Source organism: Talpa europaea (genome assembly GCF_964194135.1).
Source record: "Talpa europaea genome assembly, chromosome: 1".
Classification (NCBI taxonomy): Eukaryota; Metazoa; Chordata; class Mammalia; order Eulipotyphla; family Talpidae; genus Talpa; species Talpa europaea.
This window is the reverse complement of record NC_140073.1, coordinates 120781341-120808037: the sequence shown is the minus strand read 5'-3', so window position 1 is coordinate 120808037 and position 26697 is coordinate 120781341. Positions and strand designations below refer to the sequence as shown.

The following is a 26697-nucleotide window of genomic DNA, read 5'->3' as shown; positions in this document are numbered from 1 at the left end:
AAATGATGATTCTTGTTGCACAAAATCCTATATACTGTAGCTCACTAGTAAAATAAATAAGAATCATCAATTCAAGTCAATTTATATTCAGTACAATCATCCCTGATCAACTTAGATTTTTCCAGAATGATTAGTAAAGAAGTAGAATTATATAATAATCACTTTGAATGTACTTACCAGCTAATTTTCCAGTAATTAAAACAGTGTCTTCAAACAGCCATATATTTGCTTGGTTTTGCGGGAACAGTGAAAGTGTAACTGATGAATATACTGTGAAACACAGCACAATTAGAAAATTTTATCAAATGTGGGGAAAGAAAAACGGAGACAAATATAGTTCTGTTCCAGCAGGTCCTAAGAAGTGGTTAAAAAAAAAAAAAAAAAAAAAAAAAACCACCCGGGTGATGGAGAAAGCAAAACAAAGAATCTAAAATACAATGAAAAGGGAAAAAAATAAGGTCACTCAATTTAAGTGAGAAAAGAAAGGCTGGGTATCATTATTTAACTAATCTTTTTCTATTTCATGTAACAATTTGTACCAAGGTGACTACTGAGGTACTCCTACCTCAGGTACATATGACCAAGCTAAATGCTTAAACTACTTTATTTTCTCTATATAATTGTTAATAATTTCCATCTTATAATTTAAAAAAAAAATTTTTGGTTCTACAATTTAAGGTTCACTTATAGACTACATTCACATCTTTAACTTTCCATATAGGAACGCGATGCTCTTCATACAGTATGGCCACCAGACTTATTACTTGTCAGAGGAAGAAGAGGTTTAACACACAGAATGCCCATAGGCAACTTTTACAAGTAACACAGTAAACTAGGCCTCCCTACAAGGATAAGCCCCTGAAACAACTGCTGGGGTGAGTAAGTGCAGATCACTTAAAGGATAAATTGCGTCAAGATCAAGAGTAAAAAACTGGGAAAATATCCATTTTATAAGCAAGAACACACTGAATAAGTTTACCCATTCTGCAAAGGTCTGAGGCACTCAGACCCCTCATCTGAGCTCTCTCTCTGATGTAATATTTAGAATAGATAGAAATGACATCAGATCCCTAAATCATTTGCGAGGATAAAACATGTTTGCTTGGGCATATTGTGATATTTCAAAGAGCTGTGAAGGAATACAAAAATGGGAGGGCAAAAATACAAGTATTTCATGTATGGGTGGATGTAAAATAAAATACACTTTTCCTAAATAGGAAAAGAGAACTACTGAAAAGTATAATTTCAACTCTGAGTGTATTAACATTTGGAGTGTATAATGGACTTACTAGAGGAGTTGGTAGCCGGAACCTTGAGAAGGCTATAATTAGGGCACGATCCCTTATTTGGGTAATTAAAATTTAGCCTTGACAGCTTTTTAAGGCTATTAAACTTGAGAAGCTTTTGAATTTCACTAAAACTTACACTCTGATTCTTTTCACTGAAAAAAGTCTCTAACTTAAGTGGAAAAGTTGAGAAAATGATCACAATCTCACCACAGGTAAGAACACTCTTATATTTCAGTAGCTCTCTTCTTAGATTTTTCCATGATTTTTAAGTAGCAAATATGATATTGTATACTCAATATTTTAACCTGCTTTTTTCACTTAATATTGTGACTTTATATCTCTCAATGGAAACACTTCATAACATAATCCAAGTTCACATAGTTCATTCCTCAAGTATAAAGATTTATTTAGCCACTATACTAATATTGTATATTTAGGTTGTTTCTATATTCATTAGTATTACAAAATATTTGAATCAATATCCCGGGGTACAAATATCTGTCCACTTTTTGTATGTCTATTTTTAGGACAGATTTCTAACAGGGGAAATACTGGGTAAGAAGTTATGGAGACTGACATTTCAAAATTAAGATAATTTCACTGATTTGATCTTCCAACATAGTTTGAGGATACTGATCTTACCTCACCCTTAGTCCAAAATGAATTCACTTTTTAAAAATTTCCTAGATGTGCAAACTTTTAAATAAAACATTTTGTCTTATTTACTAGTCATTTGTGGTTCCTAGTTTGAAAACTGGTAGGTCTTACTTTGTCTATTTACCTTATTTAGGCAGGGCTTTCTCACTAATTTGTATTGTATGTTAAGGTTCACCCCTATTTAATGTATTTTCCTACCTTCATTTGCTCTTAATTTATGTTTTGATATACGAGTTGCTTTTTAACATCTTCAAATCTACCTTGTATGACATCTTTTAGTGCCTTTAAGTTTAAAAGTTTTAATTCAAAGAACAGAGAATTTATTTTCTTATTTAATATTTGATTTTACATACTTGATTTTCCACATTTGAACAATGTTTTGAAATCTGGATCCAAATTAATGTACTCCAAATAGTTCAAAATATATATATACCAACACTATTTAATGAATGTTTAGTCTTTCTCAATTATTTCTGTTGGTGCCTTATCATAGATTTCATTTATATACCTACCAGCCTCTGGTTTGTACCACAGTACAGATTATATACAGTACCACAGTTTTCAATTGAAGCTACAAAATAGCTATGTGGAATAACAAACTGTAGCAAATATTCTTTAAAACAAGATTCCCAGCTACTTTTACACTTCATCTGTCAGGTTTGTCAAAAAACAAAAAAACAAAAAAACAAACAAAAAAAAACTTAATGAAATCTTTACTATATTCAGGCTTTCTAACAAAAAGCATAATGCTTTTTGTTAGAAACCAGTTATCCAAGGTTTTATTTTCTTTGGATTTTTTTAGGTGTATCAGTAGCATCTGGTAGTTTTATTTCCTCCCACACTGTTGTTTAACTTTTTTAAAATTTCCCTACAATTTGTTTTTGTTGTCCTAAGAGAGTTCTCTTTTCACTTTTTCCTAATTACTTATTACTTCTGGTACTTAAGAACACATACTGGTTTATACCATTGGCCTATCTTCCCCAATATCCAAGTAGTAACACTAAATCCTACCCGTTCGCTTTCTCCCCCAGCTTTACTGAGATATAACTGACATAGAACCTCATTTAAGTTTAAGATGTAAACTGTGTTAATTTGTATACAAATAGTGAAATGATTACCACAATAATTACCAATTCTTCAGTATATCTTAATTACCCCATCTTTTTCAACCACAGCTTCATAGTGAGTCTCCCTGAGTCCATTTGAGCCCTGCTGTTGGCCTATTCATTGTACATTGATAAGTAAATTGTTTCTAAACAGCCTACATTTATTGTGCTAAAGAATCTTTAATAACTGCCTTATTAGATGGAACATAATCTAAATTATTTGCCTCATCTACTCTGCTTCTGACTCTTCAGGCACAGAAGCCCCTCACCCACCTGCAGACAAGTTGTATACCAGAGAAAAACTTGCTCAGGATTGCCTCAAGCCTCTGTCAAAGAAAAACTTAACTTCATGTCTTCTTCAAACTGGCAGCACTCTTTCTAACTAACCTCCTTATATTGGCTTCAAATAGGCATTTTCATTTTTAATTATCAGAAAAAGAAAGCCCCAAGCAGAGGAAAATCATGTAAATTTAGTAAGACAAAGCAATTTAAGTGCTTACTTGGCATTCTTCCAGTCTTCCAAGGCAGAGGTGTCAACACGTAGCCATCCTTGTAAGCAATAATGGTTAAGCTGAGTCCTAACTTATAGGGTACTCTTATCAACACTGCGCCATTGTTTTTAGTTACCGTGGAATTTGTCTTCGTGTAGTTTACAAACACTTCTACAACTGCTTGACTCAGGTACTGACGGCTGATGATGTCGTTGACCTGGACTTTCAGTGTAAAGACAGACACTGCAAGAGAAAAATGCCAGCAATTATAACATATTGGATCCTAAAATGCATGTGTCACTGTACTTTAAAATGTCATTCAGACATCTGAATGGCAGTACAAAACTTGATAAATGTAGGAAATGCATATGCATAAATGAATAGTAAGGAGAGATAAAAACATTCCAATGATTCATTATTCTTTCTAAAACTGAATAAAATTGAATTCATTATTATTAAGGCCCAACATTATTATTCCATTTGTTCTTCCAATTAGAACAGTAAAGGAAAACGGTAACAGAAAGACAGGTTGTCTCTCCAGGAAAATTTATTTTTTACTTTGCCTCACTAATTCTCATGTGTTGGAGTTATACAGATTTAAGGTATTCAAAATTCAAAATACCAAATGTCAAAGTTCTCAGAATAAAATGCAGTTTCACCATGGCTAGCTCCTTTATTTTTTTCTGCCATCTGGAAAGCAGCAGGTATTTCAGTTCCAAAGGGCAAAATATCAAAATGTATTATCTATTAAAAAAAATACTAATACTGTGGAACATAAGCATTCTAGCTTGTTTCAACTTAAACTTCTATCCTTACAGATCTTTGCACTGTGTTCGTGAACTTGCTAATGATAATGTTGTGTTGCTACCATGAAAGTGCTTTGCAAAGCCTGTATCACAACTGACCTTTGCCAAAGATGCTGCTTTCCACAGTGAATGGACTTTGGAGTCAGTCAAGATCCATCTCTGCCATTTCCTAGACATGTGGCCTTAAGTTTCTCACTGCTCAAAGTTCACTTTTTCATTTGTAAACTGGGAGAATAGTAACTACTTTGAGGTAGTAAGATGAAATAATGCAAATTGCATACCCAGAATAGTGTGTGGTTTTTCCTTAATATCATTAATAAAAACTATCACTCCACAATTGGAGACAACGCCACAAATACTAGGTCCATTGCTAAGAAATAGCACATAAAGACTAATGATGCTGTGTATTGGCATGAACCCGGTTTTACTCAAAATCATACACTAAGAACTGTGTCAGCTAAAAAATCCCAGTCAGCACATTGATTGAGCCTTACATATTGCTACTAAATTATTATTATGCATTATCTAATACTGTTAATGAAATTGCTTTTGTACCATAACAGACATATTTAGTACAACTAGAACTACGGTAATAATTGCCTAGTCCCAGGGAAGATAAAATCAAGAACTTCGTGTTCTGATCCTTTCAAGAATCTAAAAATAAGCATAATGCTATATAAACATTTAGTGTATTTTCTTTAATATGCTAATTATAACCATAATATGAACTAAAATGTATTGGACTATATATAGTAACCAGCCATTGAAAGCCACCTAAGTGTCCATTGACTGACGAATAAAGATGTGCTGTACAGATGGTCTACTTATATGTAAAATATAGAGAAACCAAACAAAGGGTAAGACAAAGACAAACTTTCAAACCAACTCTTGAAAGACGGCCATAGAACTGAGACTTGGGGTGGGAGAGGAAAACAGGAGGGGGAAAGCACACAATGGACTCTGCTGGAGAAACACAGTGCTTTGGTAGTGGGTACACTGTAGTGATTACACCTAATGGGGGCAATCCTATACTTCCACAACACTGACAAACCAATGATACCTCAGTAAAAAAATTTAAGATATGGTACATATATACAATGGAATACTATGCAGCTATTAAAAAGAAATTCTGCCATTTGTACAACATGAGTGGACCTAAAAGGAATTATGATTAGTAAATAAATCAGATAGAAAATGACAAACACCTTATGATTTCACTCATGTGGTATATAGAGAAAACAGATGAACTCAATAATACAAAATTTTTGGATAATAAGACCAATCACTGGCTACCAGAAAAGAAAGGGGAAGAAAGTGGGTAATTAGAAAAAGGGGGACAATGATATGGTGCTGAAGGATAGAGTTGCCCTTTTAATGGTGACCTTAATGTCGAATATACACATGTTGATTCCCAATGATGAACACCTGAAATAGTACAATGTTACTTCAGCAAAGAAGAAATTATACCCATTACACTCTCACCAGAAAATTTAAAAATTAAAATGTTGAGGGTTAATTTTTAAATGCATCATTCCATTTCTTTTTCAAAATATCCTCATTAAACAGATACTGTTGTTTTCTTCATTTTCTATATTGGTGACTCAGGATTACACATGCTTGCAAATCAGCCCTGCCAACCCACAATAGCTTAAGGAAACACAAATTTGGGTCATTGCTCCTCCAAAGCTTGGCCTCTTAAGCTGTTGTGCTACAACTGCCTGATTATACTCTTAAAAACAACTCTAGTTCCAGTTTTAGAGTGTGGAGATGTGAAGAATTACGGAAAAGAGAAAATAGAGAATAATATTCCGGTCAGTCATATCTTAAAATGAGATTCCATTAATCTGTCTATAAAAATGCCAATGTATAAAAAAAAATCTCATATATACTCAAGTGTAAATATGGAAAAGAGATTCTGAGGCAAAATATAGATAACTTTTATCCACACCTCTGCTTTTTTTTTTTTAGTTCAATGATAGACAAACTTGTGGAAGGTTAATTTGTTTTTGGGTAGTTACGACTATCATTTCTTTCAACTGAAAAATTCAAGAATATCTGGTACTAAAAGATCAACTATGCCTTGGGCCTTAACTCCAACTGTTCTTCAAATTAAGTATTTTTCTGTCATGACCTCACTTCTGCCAATTATTGCGACTGCAATCCAGAATAAGTAGAATCATGTTTGCAACGATTTAAAATAAAAAAACAATGTAAGTACCTGGTGTCAAACACTATGTATAAGAAAAATCTCCATAAAACTTTGTAAAATATACAATATCAAATTAATTTTACCAATGAAGGCTTTCAAGGACTCAAACAAGTTATGTAAACTGCCCAAAGCCTCAGTCACAGGCACTGTCTAGCCTCAAGTGCATCTGTGAATGACTCCAAAACTGTCCTTGTTTCGTGTAACAGTGTCGTGGGGTCTGTCACACTGCTGAAATTAATTCAAAGAATGCATGATTGCAATTATCATTGAAAACTTAAGGTGTTATGTAACATCAGTTTAAAAGTGTCCACACACAAACACAATCAAGTCAAGGCATGGTCTCAAACTCAAATGGGAAATGTAAACTCCAAGGTTAAAAAAATAAAAACGCTATAACCTAGGTCACATGATCCGTCCCTAAACCAAATGTACTTTAATAGGCCCACGGAGTAAAAAACTATTATGTGTAGGGACAAGTAGCTAGCTGCTGCTCAATTCAAAATATTCCCACAGCTGCCTGACCACGAATCTTGTAGACAAAATTTACTGAGCCTCAGGCATAAAGCACCTGATTCATGCAGGTTGGTCAGGCAAGAGCTGGAAATGTGAATAAAGGATACAGAAGTTCACAGCGACTGGAGCTGAATCATCTCAGAAGGTCCCTGAGCTACTTATCCACTGGGATTTCCAGCACTTCCCTGCCCCCGCTCCTTCCAGAAACAGGATTGCACAGCCTGACCAAAGGATCTGTGAGCTCTATCACTATCCCTTCCCAAAGTCTATTTCTTATAACCACAGAGAATTTTGGTGCTTGCTTGCAAAGCAACCATCTTAAATGATATAGGATACAAGTGTAAATACAGGATATTTAATAGGCTATCTTTTGTAACAGAAGGATAAGGCTGTGTTTCAACAATATGATAAACCATATGAAAGGAAGTATTGTATACCGCTAAACGGGAATGAAAATTGTCTATTAAAATTGGATAATGGGTCTTATTAAACCAGATGTACCTATAATAGCTCCTTCAATAGCATATTTAGGAGTAGGACACAATAGGGAATCTTTATTAATTCAGTTTTTCCAAACATTTCAGGAATTCCCAGAGCTTTTGGATTTATAGACACATTCCAATGTATATGATCTTAAGCTAAATTGATAAATAAAAACACTTCTCTCTATTCCCTCTGTTCCATACTTATAAAAAGTACTATTGCCAAAAGACCCACTAAAGCCTCCTGACATTCTAAAGTTGAGTTCATTCATTTTTTCTAATTCAGAATGGATGAGTTTATCCTTTCATATGTGATATTGATGGTAATACAAAAAATTTGATGAGAAAGTAAGCATCAAATTCAGAAAAAGATTTACAAAGGCCACATGATGATCAAAATCAGTGTCTCTCTGAGAAGATCCCACACATCTTTACCCTGGACCACTTTGGAAACTGAGGACATAACATAGGCCTGACCAGCAGGGTCCCCCTCTATCTCAAGCTGGAAAAACAAAAAACAACGCCTAATGATATTTGTGTGATATACACATATATCCCAGGCCTAGTGCTAGAAAGTTGACATGTGTTTTCAATTTCATCCTCAAATAAACCTGCAAGACATTTCACTCATATTAAGGCAGAGACATGAAGGCTAAAATTACAGAGGTAATAGCGTAAAGTCAGAAATAAAAAGACAAGTTCATCTCATTCCAAGTCCCATGTGTTTTACTCCACACATTGTCATTGATGAGCCACAGGAATTTGGTTTTCATCATATTTGCTAGTTTATTTCCCACCAAACAATGCTGCAGAGGCAGTGCTCATTTGTGGACCCCCTGAGCTTCTTGTCCCTCCTTTCCCTTAACCTGATTTTTCTAGTCCCAGTGCAAATCATAGCAAAATGCATTAAAAACAAAACAACAAAGTTCTCAATTAAGCTGAAAGCCTGGTCACAGCAATTAGAAAATGAACAATTCTTTTTCCTCAAAATAAAAGGAAAAGTTATAATTATTACCTGCCCGTGACAAACAGAATGCTTCTGACTCCTGTGATGTCAACAGTTTGTTCAGGCAAACAGTACTGGCAGCCAGGAAATGCATGTCCTTAACAATCTCCCTTACTACTTCTCTCCTCCAACAAAAATCCTTTGGCATTTAGACTGGGCAGATTCTGGGATTAAATGTATGATTTTCAAGCACAAGTGCTTTTGTCTCCACAACCTGCCTACTCTACTCCAGTGTTAATTTTCAGCTTTCCATGCACACATTATTTCTCTGTCACTTAATTATAATCATTATGTCTTGCCCACATAATCTTCTTTTCAACATGTCACCATTGGTTTAAAAATGGTTTAATATCAAGTGATTTCAACTGCACCCAAAGGAAACATATAATCTAAATGTTGAAACAAGTAAAAATAAAATACACGTCAATAAGTAAGGTCCTGAGATAGCTGAGAAAAATAACTATTTAGCACATGATTAGAAACATTGTTGAGTAGTGAGAATCACTAAATTTCTAAAAATAAGGAAATGTTCTTCAAAAAACATGGTTTTGCTATAGGAGACAAATACTGCTCTTAATTTGGATGACATCTAGAAGTAGGTGGGCTGATAAATTACAACCCCACTTCCTTTGGAGAGCATTTGGCATCATCCTACTCTGTTGTTATTTTTATGTCAGTTACAATTGTGCCTATGGAGAAGTCCCCTTATTTTCACATTTTGACAGTACAGAAACTAACCTACTCTTCCTTTGTTTCAAGCATGTACAATAATTTCATTTTATATACAATTTTCAATCCACTTTACAAATAAAGTATAAAAAACCATACTAAACATTTTGAAAAATTAAAATTTTTGACAGTCTTTGGACTTTTCAACAGCAAAAATACCCAAATAAAATGAAGTATTTAAAAAATATAACAAAATAAAAACAGGTATAAGAACTTTTATAGGCAGATCACATAATTTAAAAACTATAATAACAATGAAATAAATTTCAAACTGAGATTTATACATTATAATGAGACCTAGAAAAGGAAGAGCGCAAAAATATGGTGGAATAAAATAGCTGGTTGGAATAACTAGAAGTGTTCACTACATTAATTCATCCAACAAATGTTTACCAACTGCTTACTTTTGACTAGTTATGAACTAGCTAGGAATTGGGGCTACGAACATTAATAACAATCTTGCTTTGAGGAAGTATATTCTAAGGGAAGAACAAGGGAAAAAATAATACTATAGAGTTATCTGATAGCACCATAAAGGAAGTTTTTGAAAAATCAATACTGAAATATAGGCAAGAGAAAGAGTCTGTAATGTAGTCATCTATGAAATTATGCAGAAATTTGGAAATATGTATTTCCAGTACTGATTCCTATAATCTCAGAGATTATAGCAATCTCAAAGAGAGTCAGCTGTACTTCATGTTAATTACAGCAGTAGTCTCAATAGATATTACAACAACCCCAAATGTCCATCAATGGATGAATAAAGAAAAGGTAGTACATACATATAATGGAATATTATTCAGCCTTTATAAAAGGGATTTCTGCTATTTGCAACATGGATGGACCAGGAGGACATCATGCTAAGTGAAATAAACCAGAAACCTAAGACAAATAATGTATGATCTCACTTATATTTAGAACCTAATCTAGTCAAACTCATGAAAGCATCAAATTGTATACATTAAAAATATATAGTACTTTTTGTGTCAGTCTTCCCTCAATAAATTTGTTTAAAAAAAGTATCAAAAAGTATGGATCTAATATATTTATTAGAATGGTATTATTTTTTGAATAGGAAAAATGTCCATTATTTGAGTTTAGACTTCCAAAGAACCTGTGCATTAAATCTGTTTCACATCATTTGACTTTTTGTCCATTACAGCAGAAACTTTTTTGATGAAAACACAAAAGATGCCAAACTTCTACTACCCAAATCAGGCTTTCCTTGGGTCATTCAGAGACCTCCTTCACGCCACATCTTCCATTTTCATGCAAAATATTCAGTCACAGAAATCAGTGTAGAACTAGCTATACAAATATCTTTAGAAATAAATAGATGACATATGGTTCTATACTTAAATGTGTTTATATTTAAAATGTTTATAGAGACATAGCAATGACGGTTTACTAAAGAGAATATTAATTACCAACTCTTTAGCCTGGCATTCCACCATTTCCCTTTCTAGCCTACTTCCCATTATCATACTCCATCAGGAACTGGCAAGCTACAGTCTGCAGACCACGTCTGACCCAACAGGTGTTCCTGAAATAGTGTGCTATTGGACCACGGTCTCATTATTCATTTATGTATTGCCTATGGCTGCTTCTGCTATACCAGCAGAACTGACAGTTGAATAATAGGCCATATGGCCTACAATGACAAATATTTACTCTCTGGCACTTTACAGAAAAAAATCTGCAAACCTCTCCTCTATAACATCAGGTAAATGGGTCACTGGTCACTATCCAAGGCCAGCTCACTTAACTGCTACATTCTCATTTCCTTTGTCTAGCTCATCCTTTTTCTCATCCCTGTCAAAATCTAATCCATCCTTGGGCCTCCCTGGTCGTGCAGGCGGTTGAGCGCAGCGCTGTGAAACTGTCTGCAGCCTCCGCAGCACGGGTTCGATCCTGGCCAGGGAGATACCCACATGGCGCAGCAGACCTCTCCTGTCTCCCCACGGCTCCGCTCAGCAGTGTATTTCAGTCAATCTGCCTGTTTTGTTCCCTGCTCCGTCTCTGGTGAATCCTCTCACTCTCCTGCACATCTGGCCTGTACCCCAGTTCTTGTATAAATAAATCTTTAAAAAAAAAAGAATATTTCTTAAAAAAAAAAAAATCTAATCCATCCTTTAAAGTTCGGCTCCTGGGGCCTCCCCGGTGGCGCAGCGGTAGAGCGCTGGGTTGCGAAGCTGCCCGAGGCCTCTGCGGTGCCGGTTCGATCCCCGGCTGCTCCCCGGCCACAGGAGGAGGGTCCCACATGGCGCGCAGACCTCTCCTGCCGCCCGCTGCTCCCCTCAGCAGTGTACTTCGGTCCTTCTGCCTGCTCTGCTCCCCGCTCTGGCTCTGGTGAATTCTCTCACCCTCCCACGCTTCTGACTGTACCCAGTGCATGTATAAACAAAAAAACAAACAAGCAAACAAATAAAGAAAAAAAACATGCCTCTATTAAAAAAAATAATAATAATTATAAAAAATAAATAAATAAATAAAGTTCGGCTCCTGGACCTCCCAGTGGCGCAGCGGTTGAACGCTGGGTTGCGAAGCTGCCTGCAGCACTGGTTTGATCCCCAGCCACCAGGCAAGGGTCCCACATGGCGCACAGACCTCTCCTGCTGCCCGCTGCTCCCCTCAGCAGTGTGCTTCGGTCCTTCTGCCTGCTCTGCTCCCCACTCTGGCTCTGGTGAATTCTCTCACCCCTCCTGCGCTTCTGACTGTACCCAGTGCTTGTATAAATAAATATTTAAAAATAAGTAAGTAAATAAATAAAGTTCGGCTCAAATGTTACTCTTCCCGCCCTCCACCCCCAGCAAATAAATTTGCCCTTATCCCAGTCAGATGAGATCTTCTCTGCTGACTAGTCTAAAAGCACATGATATTTATTGTCTGTGTATGTTTTACTCATGTGTGTATTTGTCTTCTCCAAGAGAGTTGGTGTTGACAACCAATGTTTTCAAACAAAGGCTGTGTTTCACACAAGTTTAGTAGGGAGTTTAGCACATGGATTCTAGATGAATAGAAGAGAGGTGGAGAAGAAAGGGAGGAAGAGGGGGAGTAGGAAAAAAAGGAGAAAGGACAGAGAAGTAGAGAAAGCAGGGAAAGAGATAAGATCAGAGTGGATAAGCACCAGGGGGAAAGAATGATAATTACAGGTTTTCCACAGAGCTCACTGGAATTTACATCCAGCTTTCCAGCCCCAGTGTGTGGTAACATTTTTAGCTTAACCCCATAGTTGCCAGTGATATTTAAAATAATTACAAGGATAAATATAAAGATTCCTTTTTACTTTTGAAATTGAATATAACTTTTAACTCTTCCTAAGAATATTCACCTTGGAAATGCTGACAGGAAAATCAGTAGCAAAGCCTGCTAAATATAAAGCAGCTGCATTACAGCAAAGATTTAATTAAAACCTTTGCTTTTACTATTACAAAAAAATACCAACAAAGAAGTTTTACAACTTTTTCTCCCCCAGGCCAGCAGCACAATTTCCCTATTTAATTAGAAAGGAGGGCTGAACATTTAGAAAAGGGTGAGAACAAAAACAGAGGTTCAAAGAGAAAGCACCATATTATTCTGCCTTCCTTAAAGCAGAGTGGAAAGAGCTTCCACAGTTTAATCTTTACAACAATTTCCTCTTTTCAAGGAGCAAAAAAGCATGCTGAATTTTTTAAAAACTTCAGCAAAATAAAAAAGCCTTTTCAAATTGCTTAAGCAGTAGACTTAGTCCAATATTCTCATTGACATTAGAGTTTAGGAGGGAAAAAACGGTTTAAAGCAAAACCAGCAGATTTATTTAAAATTAAAATTAGAGGGAACATGTTAATTCTAGGATGAAACTAAAGAGAGAGAATAAGGATATAATCTGCAAGATGAAAAATAAAAATAAAATACATGTCTTTTCCATTAAAACTAGGGGCTTAAGTGAATGTGATTCATCAAAACCATGAAATGGGTAACATAAAAAGAGTCCTTACAACTTATAAAGGAGCACACTGCAGACAACTCAATAGGGAACAAATGAGAGGGATGAACCATTAGTATTTGGCCTCAGTTCTTTCTTGCCTACCCAAAGGACTCTTGTCCTCAGCAGCAATAAATCAACCTGATCGAGCTCACTCCACAAGCATTTATCGTCCTGACTTTTGTATTTCTTTCCAATTTCACATCCTGGGTTAGAACCACCTATAGTTATTCACTCACCCAAATTTGCTCAATATACATTTATTAAGTGCATCACAGTTGACCTTTGAACAATTCAGGGTTGGGGTGATGACCCCCCTACTACTGCGGAACATAACTTCAAATAGTGTAGTCTGCTGTTGACTGGAAGCTTTACCCTTACACATATTTTGTATGTTAGATGTATTATATACTGTATTCTTACAAAAAATAGTAAACTAGAGAGAAGAAAATGTTAAAATCTTAAGGAAGAGAAGATACATTTACAGTACTAGACTTGATCTATTGGTACTCTCAAGTTTATATCAGTTGTTTATAGAAAATCCACACGTAAGGGGACCCATGCAGTCAAGCCTGTATTGTTCAGGAGTGAATTGTACATACAAAGGCACTGAGCATGGAGCAACAGAAGAACCATGCAACCTAGTGAGGCAAGTGTTGAAGGGAGAGAGATCAGGGTAAGGCTAGAAGCAGGGGTGGGTGGGATGGGGGAGTGAAAGAATTCACCAGAGACAGTGAGCAGAAAAGGCAGATTTATTGGAATACACTGCTAAGAAAAGCAGTGGGCAAGACAGGAAGGTCTGCACAGGAAGGATTTGGGGCTTCCTTTATAACCTGTTTTGGTGGGAATTCTTGATAGACCCTATTGGTTATGTGGATCCTAGGCCAGGTTCCTATGGCAACTCTATACATTTCAAATACATTGATGATATGTGGGAGAAAGAATAAGATATTTGGAGACCCTGCAGTCATTGATTTCATGGTTTCCTGTCATGAATGGAACAATGGAAATCAGATGAGATGTGTTGCAAAGATATAATTCCCCCTTGGCAATGAATTAAGTATGAATTACTTGAATTGGACAAGACTACTCTAGCATCTTTTGAAACGTAACAACACAGTGTTCCTCAGTATTCCCAATTTAGTATAATTGATGCATGAAGTCTAGAGAAGACTATATCATCCAGATCAAAATGAGAATCAAGCTATTGTTATTTACATATCAAAATAATGAAAAGAATTTACAAACTGAAATGTCCCCCCGCAATTATCTCCCCAAACTATTTCCCCCAGTTTTCTTTTTTTTTGGTAGTACCACTGACTTTTAATTTTTTATTTTTATTTTTTACTTAACTTTTATTTTTATATTCCCCATACAATTACAATCCCCTTATTTTGACACCAATCCTTCCTTTCCCCAACCCCACCACCCATAGAGTGTCTCTAGTTCATAGTGGTTTGTTGATTTTGATATTTTCTTTCTTATAGTTATTCATTTTCCTGGTCCCTTATTTAAGTTTTCTAGATTCCTGCTATGAGTGAGACCATCCGGTATTTTTCTTTTTGTTTCTGGCTTATTTCGCTGAGCATGATCCCTTCCAGCGCCATCCATGTTGCTGCAAATTGAATGTGTTTATCTTTTTTGAATGCTGAGTAGTATTCCATGGTATATATGTACCACATCTTCTTGATCCAGTCATCTATTTTTGGGCATTTGGGCTGTTTCCAAAGCTTAGCTATTGTAAATAGTGCTGCTATAAACATAGTTGTGCAGGTGCTCTTTGGAATTGATGTTTCTGTGTCCTTTGGGTAAATACCTAGGAGTGGAATTGCTGGATCATATGGAAGCTCTATGCTTAGTAGGTCAAGAAATCTCCACACAGCTCTCCATAGTGGTTGGACCAGTTTGCACTCCCACCAACAGTGCAGAAGAGTTCCTTTTTCTCCACACCCTCACCAACATTTGTTGTTGCTAGTTTTTTTTTTAATATGTGCCATTCTCACTGGTGTAAGATGGTATCCCATTGTAGTTTTGATTTGCATTTCCCTGATTACAAGTCATGCTGAACATTTTTTTCATATGCCTGTTGGCCATTTGCATTTCCTCTTCAGAGAAGTTTCTTTTTAGCTCTTCTGCCCATTTTTTGACAGGATTATTTTATTTGTTTTTTGTTGAGTCTCATCAGCAATTTGTAGATTTTTGTGATCAGTCCTTTATCATTAGTGTTGTGTGCAAAACTGGTTATTTCCCACCAGCTTTCTAGAAGTGATGTAATATCCCCAAAGAGCAAATAATTATAAAGTGTGATTACTATTTTGAGCTACACAACTCTATGCCAGGGGACCTGGAGTAACAGAATTCATTGCCTGAGTCCATGTTATATTTCTCCAGAACATGATTTATTGTAGGGTTTTGGTGGGCTTTTTGTGGGCTTTTATCTGCTGTCTGTACCAACTGGAAAGGACAGCAGCCTCTATCACCTGCCAAGAAACCTGTGCAGTAAAATAGTCATCTTCAAGCCTATCAGCAAGGCAGCCTAGTAGTGTATCTACACTGTAGCAGGGCATTTTCTTTATTATTGCTTCCAAGATGCATTCAAATTTCAACAACAGCTCAAAATCAAAGGATATAGTACTACAGAGTACTTGATACAGTTCCTTGAATTTAATTAATTAGTTTTAAGTACCTGTTTTTAATAGTCCACATGTTAATGCTTCAAAGAAATGGTGTGACTAGTTTTCTCCTACAGTGTACGCAGAGGCTTAGCAATTAAATATCTAAAGCAACAACATAATAAAAGCCATAAACAGTAAAACAAATCCCTTGTAGTACCTAAAATAGAAATATTTCAAAAGCCTGACATATGAGGCCAGTACCTAATCTATGCTCAAAGCTACTGAAGGTGACAGCCAACTCAAAGGAATGCCAAAAGATATTTAAAATTTTCATGCTAGTACAATGATACTAATACCTGTTGGACACCAGACAAACTCAAGAGAGTCCATGATTTAATATTCTACAATCAAATCAATGACATTTTATCTTCAAGTTGGCTGCTCAGTGATTGCTCTGATAAAAAAAATGTGCACTGCATAAAAATGAATGTTGAATAGGAAATGACAAAGGCAGTACCCAATCTCATCCCAAGTATCTAATATACAAATATACCCCACTAAGTGTTAGCAAATATGTAGTTTTTTACTAAAAAATTTCCATTTTATTCCATGGGGACTTTCTCAAGCACTATTTACAATACCCAAGTTACGTAAACAACTTCAGTGCCCAAGGACAAATGAAGATGTAATATATACACACACAATGGCGTACTACTGAGCTACTGAAAAAACAAAAAAATAAGCTCTTGCCATTACAAAAACCTGGACAGATCTGGAAGGGATTATGCTAAGCAAAATAAGTCTGAAGGAGAAAAGACCGATACAAAATGGTGTCACATACATGTGGAATATAGAGGGAAGAAAAAACAAAATGTCAGATAAAACTAAACTAGTAACAAACACTAGAAATCTGACTGTAGAACTGAGGGTACCAGAATGGGATATGGATGAGGGAAAGTTGAGTGGGGAGGAGGTATGATGAACTCTGGTGGAAGACAATGGTGCCTTTGGTGTGGTGTGAGGAGCATATACCTGAAGGGTGTGAACTGATACCTCTGAATCATAGTGTTGTAAACCAATGTTGCCTTAATAATAATAATCATTATTACTGAGACACTAAAGGAACTGTGACCAAGAAAGTTTGGATACCTGTTTTTTTGGGCAGTTACCTTACTTTTATTAAATACCCACTATATGCAATGTTTATAGTAGTCACAGTGAGTCAAAGAAATTAGCTTTCAAATAGATACATGAATCAAAAGAGCGACATTCTCAAGAAAAGTACATATGAAGTGTCTGAAAGTTCAGATAACTATATTATTCTACTTAATATTAAGAAATAAGACTGTGAACACAGATGTGTATCTTTCTAAAAAGTGACTATTCACTTTATTGTCTTAAGAATATTCCTAGAAACCATTTTGAAAAAAAATTGCTATTGTAAACATTTGTTTTCAGAACACGAGTGATTGCGTGAATAAGTTTTAACTGAAAATATTATAAAAATGATCAGTTTTCATAATGGGTTACTATTGTGACTTTTTCCAGTATGTTCAACTCTGTTGGCCTAGGACAACAGTTCTCAACCTGTGGACACTGAAATCAACTGGGACGCCACCCCAGTCCAGTGAAGAATGGGTACCAGGGAATGGCATTTAAAAGGTCCCAAATGATTCCGATGCACAGCCAGGGCTGAGGACCACTGACTTAGGATGAAAAATAAGTCTATCCCAAAGAAGTAGGGACACGACCTACAGACATCCTCTTTAGTCCAGTGGTTCTGTTTCTTTTAATATAAAAGAATTGCTTATCTTTGATTGAAACGGGCACACATTTATCCTATGGCTTGCCCATGGCCCCTGGGTGCCACATCCCTAGAAGCATGAACAGGGCAGAGAATGAGCAATGTCAGATGCTGACAGGAAACAAACCTAATCTTGGTGGCTACACATCTATGGATACTAATTGTTAAGTGCTTTTTTAATCACTGATAGCTGCCACTTTCTAGTCATTTATTTCTTCATTCTCATATATAGATACCTGGTATTTGGCTAACTCATGGTTTGAGTCCATTTAGCATTTTTTCATTAGTTTTTAATGTTCTATATATATATAATTTGATATTAGCAAATAGAGAAAATAAAAATATTTCCTAATCCAGTTTCTCAGAAGTAACCTGGATTCTATCCAGCACTATAAAAAGCATACTAAACAGGGGGCCTCCCCAGTGGCGCAGCGGTTGAGCGCTGGGTTGCGAAGCTGCCCGCAGTCTCTGCAGTGCCGGTTCGATCCCCGGGCTGCTCCCCGGCCACCGGAGGAGGGTCCCACATGGCGCACAGACATCTCCTGCCGCCCACTGCTCCTCTCAGCAGTGTACTTCGGTCCTTCTGCTTGCTCTGCTCCCCGCTCTGGCTCTGGTGAATTCTCTCACCCTCCCGCGCCTCTGACTGTACCCAGTGCTTGTATGTATAAATCAATCAGTCAATAAATCTTTAAAAAAAAAAGCATACTAAACATAACAGACTTAACAAAATTAAGAACGTATTGTGTGTCTGTGTATAACTGTTTATGTTTATGTAAGCACAAAGTAAGGTGGGAAAGAATTTCACAAAATTGTCAGTGTTAACTATTATCAATTGGATGTATAATGTGACTTACTGCAATGAGCATGTATTACAGCTAGGAAGGAAAAAAGAAACCAATAAAAAATGTTATATGTTCCATTTTCTGATTAAGACTGTATGTGAACATGTATTCGTGTTACATAGCTATTCTATTACATTATGTTTAGTCATTTCTGATTTTTCACATTTGCAAATGTTTTAATTAAAATCCATGTAACACATCTTCATCTGAATTTTCAACTATTTTCCTTAGAAGGAGAAACAGGTCCAAATTATAAATTGTTTAACACTTCTTGACATGTATTGCTAAAATGGTTTCCAGAATATGATACCAATTTATACTGTCAACAGGAGAGGATTCATATTTTATTTTACTGCAGCTGATGTATCAACCTGACTGCTCCCGTCTCCCCAGGGAGTTAACATGAAAAGAATGTTCAGTAAATCTTTGAAATCATTCTATTTTCTTTTAACTTACCTTTCCAGTCCTAATGTTTACTAGTTGTTTTTTAAATTTTTTTTCTTCACACTTCCTGGTAGATTGAGAGCCTCTTAGGAAGAAAATTAAATACATAACAATAGGCTGACAAAGGGCCTAACATATACTATTGTGTTGTTTGGAGACTGTATTGGTGAATTCAGAGATCTTATAGCAAAATAAAGTGACTTAATATAACATCCATTTTCCCTTTTATAGAAGTCTTATTTCCTGGTTCATTCTACATGCAAAGTATGTTTAAATCAATGAAGAGGAAAATGGAACTTATTTAGAACCTGCCAGACACACGCTTCAGCATGTTTCCTAAAGAAGGCTTCAATCCTCCTGTCAGCATTCTGAAGTAGATAAGACTTACCCTGCAGGGAAAGTGGTTATATTTAAATAGAACAAGTCTCAGCATTTTCTCTAATGCTTCTCTGACACTCCAGAAAAATGTAGATTAACTAGATGCCTGAAAAGAATACTGACCAGTAAATAGAAATTCAGGTGTTACATGAAAATTGAGTGAAGCATCCGCACAGCGTGAAATAGCACAGCATAAATGTGATACCGTCTGCAATTAGCAGACAGCCAATACACTGATATGGCCAGGTATTGATTAAATTCACTTGAGTAAACATTTGCTGAATATTGACCAGGCATGAGGTAAAGCACCTGGTTCCCTGGGAGCGTATGTCACACTTCTATTTACTCATCACCTTCTTTGGCTCAGAAACGGTTACTTTTTTATGCATACTATTATATGTAATATATACTTTAATCATATTTAATGATTATATAAAAGTGGAAATATGAATTCTAAATCTATTTGTATGAATACAAATGAATTAATATGGAATAGGGTAACTAAAAGCTCTTAGATCTAATTTTGACAGATGATGCACAATTTTGAGTTACCAATTAGAAGAAAAACTTGATGTTTTTATTTCTGTGAGGCAAATATTAATCATGCAATTTGCCATTCAGTTAACTGAGCAGGAATAATTGGATAGAAAAGTTGAGTTCAAATAAGAAATTTTATGTACTTGACATTTACTACACAAGAAGTGAACACTGGGGTGTATATTATCACTTTAGTCTACTGTTCTAAGTGTCTTGTATGTATTAACGCATCTTCATTCTCTTACCCATTTTAAGAATAATTTTTCCCAATTTAAAAATGAGTAAATTGGATTCAAAAAAGAACTTCAAGATCTCACTGTAGAAAGTGGTGGAGACAGTATGGTGTTCTTTAAAACATTATTAAAAACATTGTCTCTCAAGTAGAAAAACTGAGTATCATGATATAACATTAGTCATTAAGGTATATTTAAGAATATTCGATGGACTTGTATTTAATTATTTTCCCTATCTCAAGCAATGCCAGAAGCTGTAGAGGTAAAGGCAAATTTATTACAGAACTGACATTGCTTTCTTTCTACCCCCAAATCTGACTACAAGCGTCTCTGCATAAATTATATAATGACAAAATTTCTTAAGCAGTCAACTCTGAAAATAAATTATACAGCAAGTATAAAAAGTCGCCCCTTCCTGAGAGAGGCTGGTCTGTAACCATGGTAACAAGTAGCCACAAGAACAGGTTTTAAGCCAGCTTAATCACGTTAGCCCGGGAACCACAAATCTGGTCTGAACTCGTTTAACTAATCAATCATTGATAACTTTTCTCAGGGAACGCAACTCTAAGTCAACCAATCAGTGACCGATACTCCCGAGCATCAACCAATCAGCAATAAACTCACTTAAGCAGCACCACCTCTCAGTCAACTCAAACAGCAAACAGCCTCACCTGAGAAACCATTTTCTCTTGCTAATGTCGTCCCACCACCATCTCTGAAAGTCCTCAATCCCTAAACTCAAAGCTTCCTCCCCAAAACCTATGTAGGGTCAGTTTCTAGTTCTACTAAGCAAAAAATACATTCCTGACCATCATAGCTCTCCTTATCATTAAGTAAGCAATAAATTCAGCATTTTCTTTGTTTCAGGTACTCAAGTGGCAGTCTCAGTTGTTTAGGCATTAGCAAATACTGAGCACAGTATTTCCCACATTTGTAAATAATTTTGCTTCATTCTTCTAAGCCTAGTACTGCATCCTCCACACCAATAGTAAGTATGAATGACATTTTTCCTTATGGAACATTCTAATTTTGAATGCTTTGGAAGCATTTTTAGTTTGTAAAGTAATTTAAGAGGATAAAATGCATATTTAAATTGATGATTTGCCAATACAAATAACTTTAAATACCAAATGAAAAGCATAGGTGTTTTGAACAGTTTCCAATATTTCTTGAAAAAAATCTAATATATGTAGGTTTTGAAGGATTTTTGAAAGATACACATTATTTCACAATATACCTCTACCTCACACCTAACACAAAAATAAATTTCAGAAAGATTAAACACACATGAAGAGAAAAACTCCAAATTCAATACAGATTTTTAAATTATCTTATGAAATTAAGGAAAGAATTCTTAAAGCAGAGATACAAATGTAATGATTAATAAATGTTGATACATTAAAACACAAAATTTCCACAAAAGACACTTTAAAACCCTTATTAAAAGACAAATCAAGAGCTAGAAAAAGGAATCTTCCAAACTACAAAGACAACCTTTCATAAGATGCAAACAACTACAAAATAAGGGCAAATAAACACCAGGCAATGCATACAAAATGGCAACTCACTGAAAAGTGCAAGAGGAAAATGAAAAAATATTGGACACGTATCTGTAACTAGGAAAATGCAAACTGTACAACCACTTTTAAAAGCAATTTGGACAGACCTAAAAACATTGAAAATGTATATAACATAACTCAGCAATTCCATTTTTCTTCATGAAGCTTGAATAAACTATATACACCCACTATACACACCATACACCATCACCACACAGCATAACACTAGATAAAACCTAATTGCCCAATGGGGCACCTCATTTATTTATACACTAGATTATGCAGAAATTAATGTGATGTAAATGTATCTATAAGGAAAATCCCCCAAACATGATATTGAAAATCAAACCATAAAAGGATATATATAATATGTATGTACATACAATTTTTAAAACAGGAAGATAGACACCAATTTCAAGATAGGGATTAATTGTGTGTGGTGAGGGAAAGGGGATGGAATGGTCTTGATTTTAGCTTTCATTTTTATAAAAATAGAGGGAGAGAAAAATATATGCCAAAGAGCAAAACATTAATATTTGATTAATTTTAGTGACAAGTATATAGGTGTTCATCACATATAGACTATTTCCATCAGTTTGCAGTCTTTCACAATTAGGATACTTGAATAAACAGAAGTGGGTGAATATATTCCTATGATCAGTATGTCCGTAAATATAAAAATACAAACCAAAATCTTCATGTCTGTTTCCTACTTTATGTTCTCCAGACCCTTCCATTTAGAGACAATCAACAATAATACATTCTTCTCCTACCTTTCCAGTCATTCCCTTTTATGTAGCCTCTAAAACTGAGGATCTAAAAGCAGGTGATTAATCCATAAACAGCTGGGAAATCAATCCCTACTTAATAACTGAAAGTTTGTCTTCCCATCCCTCGTGTTCCCCAGCACCTCTAAATTAATGGAGCATATTACGGTATCTTTCTTCATGCTCTCACCACCTTATAAGCTTTGAGTATCTTGAGATCAGAAAATATACGCCCCAAAGTCCCTTCAAAAAGTCAGACTCTTCATAGTAAATGTTCGCCTGCGCTTGTCATATTGTATTTGAGTGTTATACTACATGCCCATGTATTTGGATGCTTGAATAATTTTCCGTGTTAGAATTTCAGTATATTCTATATAATTTTTAATTATTGGATTTTACAGATAAAAGAAATTACCATCTCTGAAGTATATTTTTCTAAATTTTTACAAAAAACACTTTAAAAACCTTTTTAAAAGATAAATCAAGCGCTTTCTCTTCTGACAAAGCCTGAAGAACAGCATAGCTTTCATATGTTAAGAACTGAGTAAGAAGTCAGATCTCATAGCTAGCTGACCATTAACTTGCACAGCTGCCTTCGCAGTCTTTGAAATAACCTGCAATCAACTCCATCTAATCAATCAAGAGAAAACATTTATCCATCAATCCAGCATCAGGAAGTCATTACTGTGACTTGTAACATAAGCCCCAGGTTGATACTACCCGCCTGTTATTTGTTAGCTGTAGAAGTACAGAGCAGAAATGATCCGTTTGACATGCCTGAATCCTTTATTTTAGGACTAAAACTAATCCCTAAGCTACCTGCTCTGATTTATTTTTGTCCTACCAACTTTCTGAACCTTTGTCTGTTTTATTACTTTCATTTGGGCACAACCCATATCATGACTAGGAAATTTTATTAAACTACTGATGAATTCTATTTGGCTTTCACAGTTCTGCCTCCTACATACAAAATAAGAATGAATGGCAAATAATTTTTGAACTTTTAATGTGTAGTATTCATTCTCTTCCATTCTTTCATCACATCTTTTAATGAAAACTTTGTAAAATGTTTTTCGCTTGTGAATATTGTCAACATGAGAAAATTTTAAACTGGCTGGATACAAATGCCATGCCAATGTGAGAACTCAATGGGCCTTGGATTCACAGAACAGTTATCTTGTAGAATTAATCAATATGATAATCAATTAGCTGCCTCCATTAGATTGTGAATGCCCTTCTCTGCTGGAGAGTAGTAACCACAGTGCTAGAAAGAAACAATTTACTACTCCTCTGAGATGTGTTCAAAAATAAGCAGTACTTCATCTGCATTGTAACAAGATTCTTTGCTAAAGACAATGTTTCAAGAGACACCATTTTAATGGACAAATTGTATTCCTCAGCACAATGCCAAAACTAGCAGAGGAGAGCTGCAAAACGGCCTTATTGGTTGTTTTTCCTTTCTTTTTTTTATTATTTTTTTTTGGTATAAAGAAACCTTATTCTTGCGATACGAAGTTTTCCAAAAGGATCACAGCCAGTATTATTTGGCATATTTGTATTCTGTGAATATCATAGTTCATGTTAAAATTTTCTAGACAGAAAAAAATGATTAAACTACTGTATGAATTCAGCCTTTAGCAGCCAATCTGTCTTCTCAGCAAAACACAAAGAATAAATATGAGAAATCTTGAAGCTCAGATTAATAACTCATTCTGATTTTGGATTTTCAAGTGTATTTTTCTTGCTAGTCTGCTTATTTTAGGTAATATTCCAAAGACAATGTTGTTTCTAAGTGGTTTTTTTTTTAATAGATCTTTTTTTTTTTTTAAAGATTTATTTATTTATTTATACAAGCACTGGGTACAGTCAGAAGCGCGGGAGGGTGAGAGAATTCACCAGAGCCAGAGCGGGGAGCAGAGCAGGTAGAAGGACCGAAGTACACTGCTGAGGGGAGCAGCGGGTGGCAGGAGAGGTCTGCGGGCCATGCGGGACCCTCCTCTGGTGGCCGGGGAGCAGCTGGGGATTGAACCCACGCTACAAAGGCTGCGGGCAGCTTCGCAACCCAGCGCGCAACCGCTGCGCCACCGGGGAGGCCCTGTTTCTAAGTGGTTTTAAAAGAAAAACAGTAATTTAATTCCACAATATGGTTTAATACTTCTTACAACAAAACAGGTATACACTTTTAGTCAACTTACAGGGAATACAAGGAAAACAAACCCGGCTTCATTTACTAGAAAGCTGATATGTAAAACTGACATGTTACCTTTTCTACCTATTCAGCCCTTATTAACATGGTATCATAGAATATAAATCAAGACAGAATACTCATACTTTTGAAATATTTCATTGACTAAACATTACTTCTAATAAAAACAATAACTGAGAAGTAGCTGTTAAGTTCTAGGACTTACCCATATATCAGTTCTAATCCTTAACAACACTTTGGCCAGGTAAGTCTCAGTACCTCTAAGTTTGCCCAAGAGTACACCCCCAAAAAAGGCAAAACAGGTTTTGAACTCCAGTTAGCCAAACTCCATGGTCCATGTTCTAGCCACCAAACCACAGGATCCTAGAACAATTCCTTTTCTGGTAAAGTTAGTAACCACAGTTGTGTAAGCACACAAAAATGATTCTCTCCCATAACCAGCCATACCTGAGCCCTGCCACCCTATACAACTCCATCCTGGCCTTTAATAACCCCATCCACCAGCCCTCGCCTCTCACTCCCTCCAGGGCAGCCACACTCCACTTCTTCCATGTCACAAATTCACCAAAGCCTTTCCTTTTCAACATGACAATGATGAGCTAACATTCAGCAGGTCACCAGTTTTTAATGACTGCTCTCTATTACTTTATGGCAAACAAAACTTCTATTTGATAATTACTGAAGACTGATCAATTAAATGTACTTCTTTGCAATGTAGATTAGAAATTTGTTTTGGGGGGTCTTTTTTATTTTATAGATTCATTTATTTATGTGTACAAGAACTGGGGTGTAGGCCAGAGGTGTGGGGGTGCGAGGATTCACCAAAGACAGAGTGGAGAGCAGAACAGGCAGATCTACTGAAATACACGGCTGAGAGGAACAGTGGGCAAGACAGAAGTCTGCTGGCCATGTGTGGGTCACCTCTCTGGCCAGGGATGGAACTCAGACCTTAGTGGCTGGGGATAGCTTGATAGCACCGTCTTTTAAACCCCTGCACCACCAGGAAGGCACCTAGAAATTTGTTTTTATAAGTCAAAGATCATTGGGCAGTATATTGAGGAGGTAAAAAAGAGGCCTATCTCAATAGAATCCTAAGGACATCTAAATTAGCACTGGAAAGGGGAAAAATGAAAGTGAGAAAAGAAGGGAAGGGGGAGTGAGAGGCACGAGGTTACCGTCAAGGACCAAAAAGTGACAAAAACTAAGTGTTAATAAGAGATTTAAAAAAAAAAAAGTAAAAGTCAAAATGGAAACAAAAATATAGGAAGGGGAATGAAAATTACTCTAAAAAGTAGCTCAAAGTTAAAAACTGTACTTCTGTGTATTTTGACTACCTTACAGCTCTCAATGTGAAGGCATCATATAATATTATTCAGTTCATTATCTCCCAATTCATTTAATACCATCAGCATTTGCCCTGAACTCAAATAAGAATGCTTTTTAATAAACATGAATTTTGGAATATCTACTGTGTGTCCAGTCTGTGATAGGCATAAGGAGTAAATAAAAGATACTTAGTTCCTTAGATAGTTCTCTTCATATGTAATATCATAGCCTGTGATGAATCAACACACTTTTATTGAGCACTTACTGAATATTAGGCATTCTGGGATGTAAAATGAGAGAGTAAATATATTTATGCTCTAAAGGAACTCCAGAAACAAGTAGAGACTGATTTTAAATACCATGTTTTCAAGTACTTAATCACCTTTTAAGGGAACTAGTAAGAGAAAAATGAGGACTGCAAAAACTTCATGGAGAAGTGAGCTAAGTTGGTTTCTGCTGGAATTAAGAGATACAGTAGAGGTAGGACAGTGCTGATGGGGAGAGAAAATTTGCTTGGAACTAGGACTTAGTGTAGGAAATAACATTAGACTTTTTGGTTGAAGGGAATCCAACCAGAATTTGCTGAGGAAAAAAACATAGGAATTTGTCAACTCATGGAAAACAAGTAGAAGTCATACAAGCAAACGACAGGGATGTTAATTATCTAGTGGGATCCTCGGACTGACTGGAACCAGAAACTGTATCTGTATATTGGTTTCATCCTTCTGTCCAAA

The 26697-nt window shown here is 35.8% G+C and overlaps 1 protein-coding gene across 1 annotated transcript in view; it reads right to left on the bottom strand.

The window, feature by feature from the left end:
• Nucleotides 1-26697, bottom strand: part of FAM171B (family with sequence similarity 171 member B) — a gene marked incomplete at both ends in the record, with an annotated part of 53496 nt that overhangs the window by 13699 nt on the left and 13100 nt on the right. The window contains 2 exons of the mRNA XM_084238257.1: nucleotides 178-270; nucleotides 3553-3786. Coding sequence (XP_084094383.1) covers nucleotides 178-270; nucleotides 3553-3786 — 327 coding nt within the window. The remainder of the gene's footprint in view (nucleotides 1-177; nucleotides 271-3552; nucleotides 3787-26697) is intronic.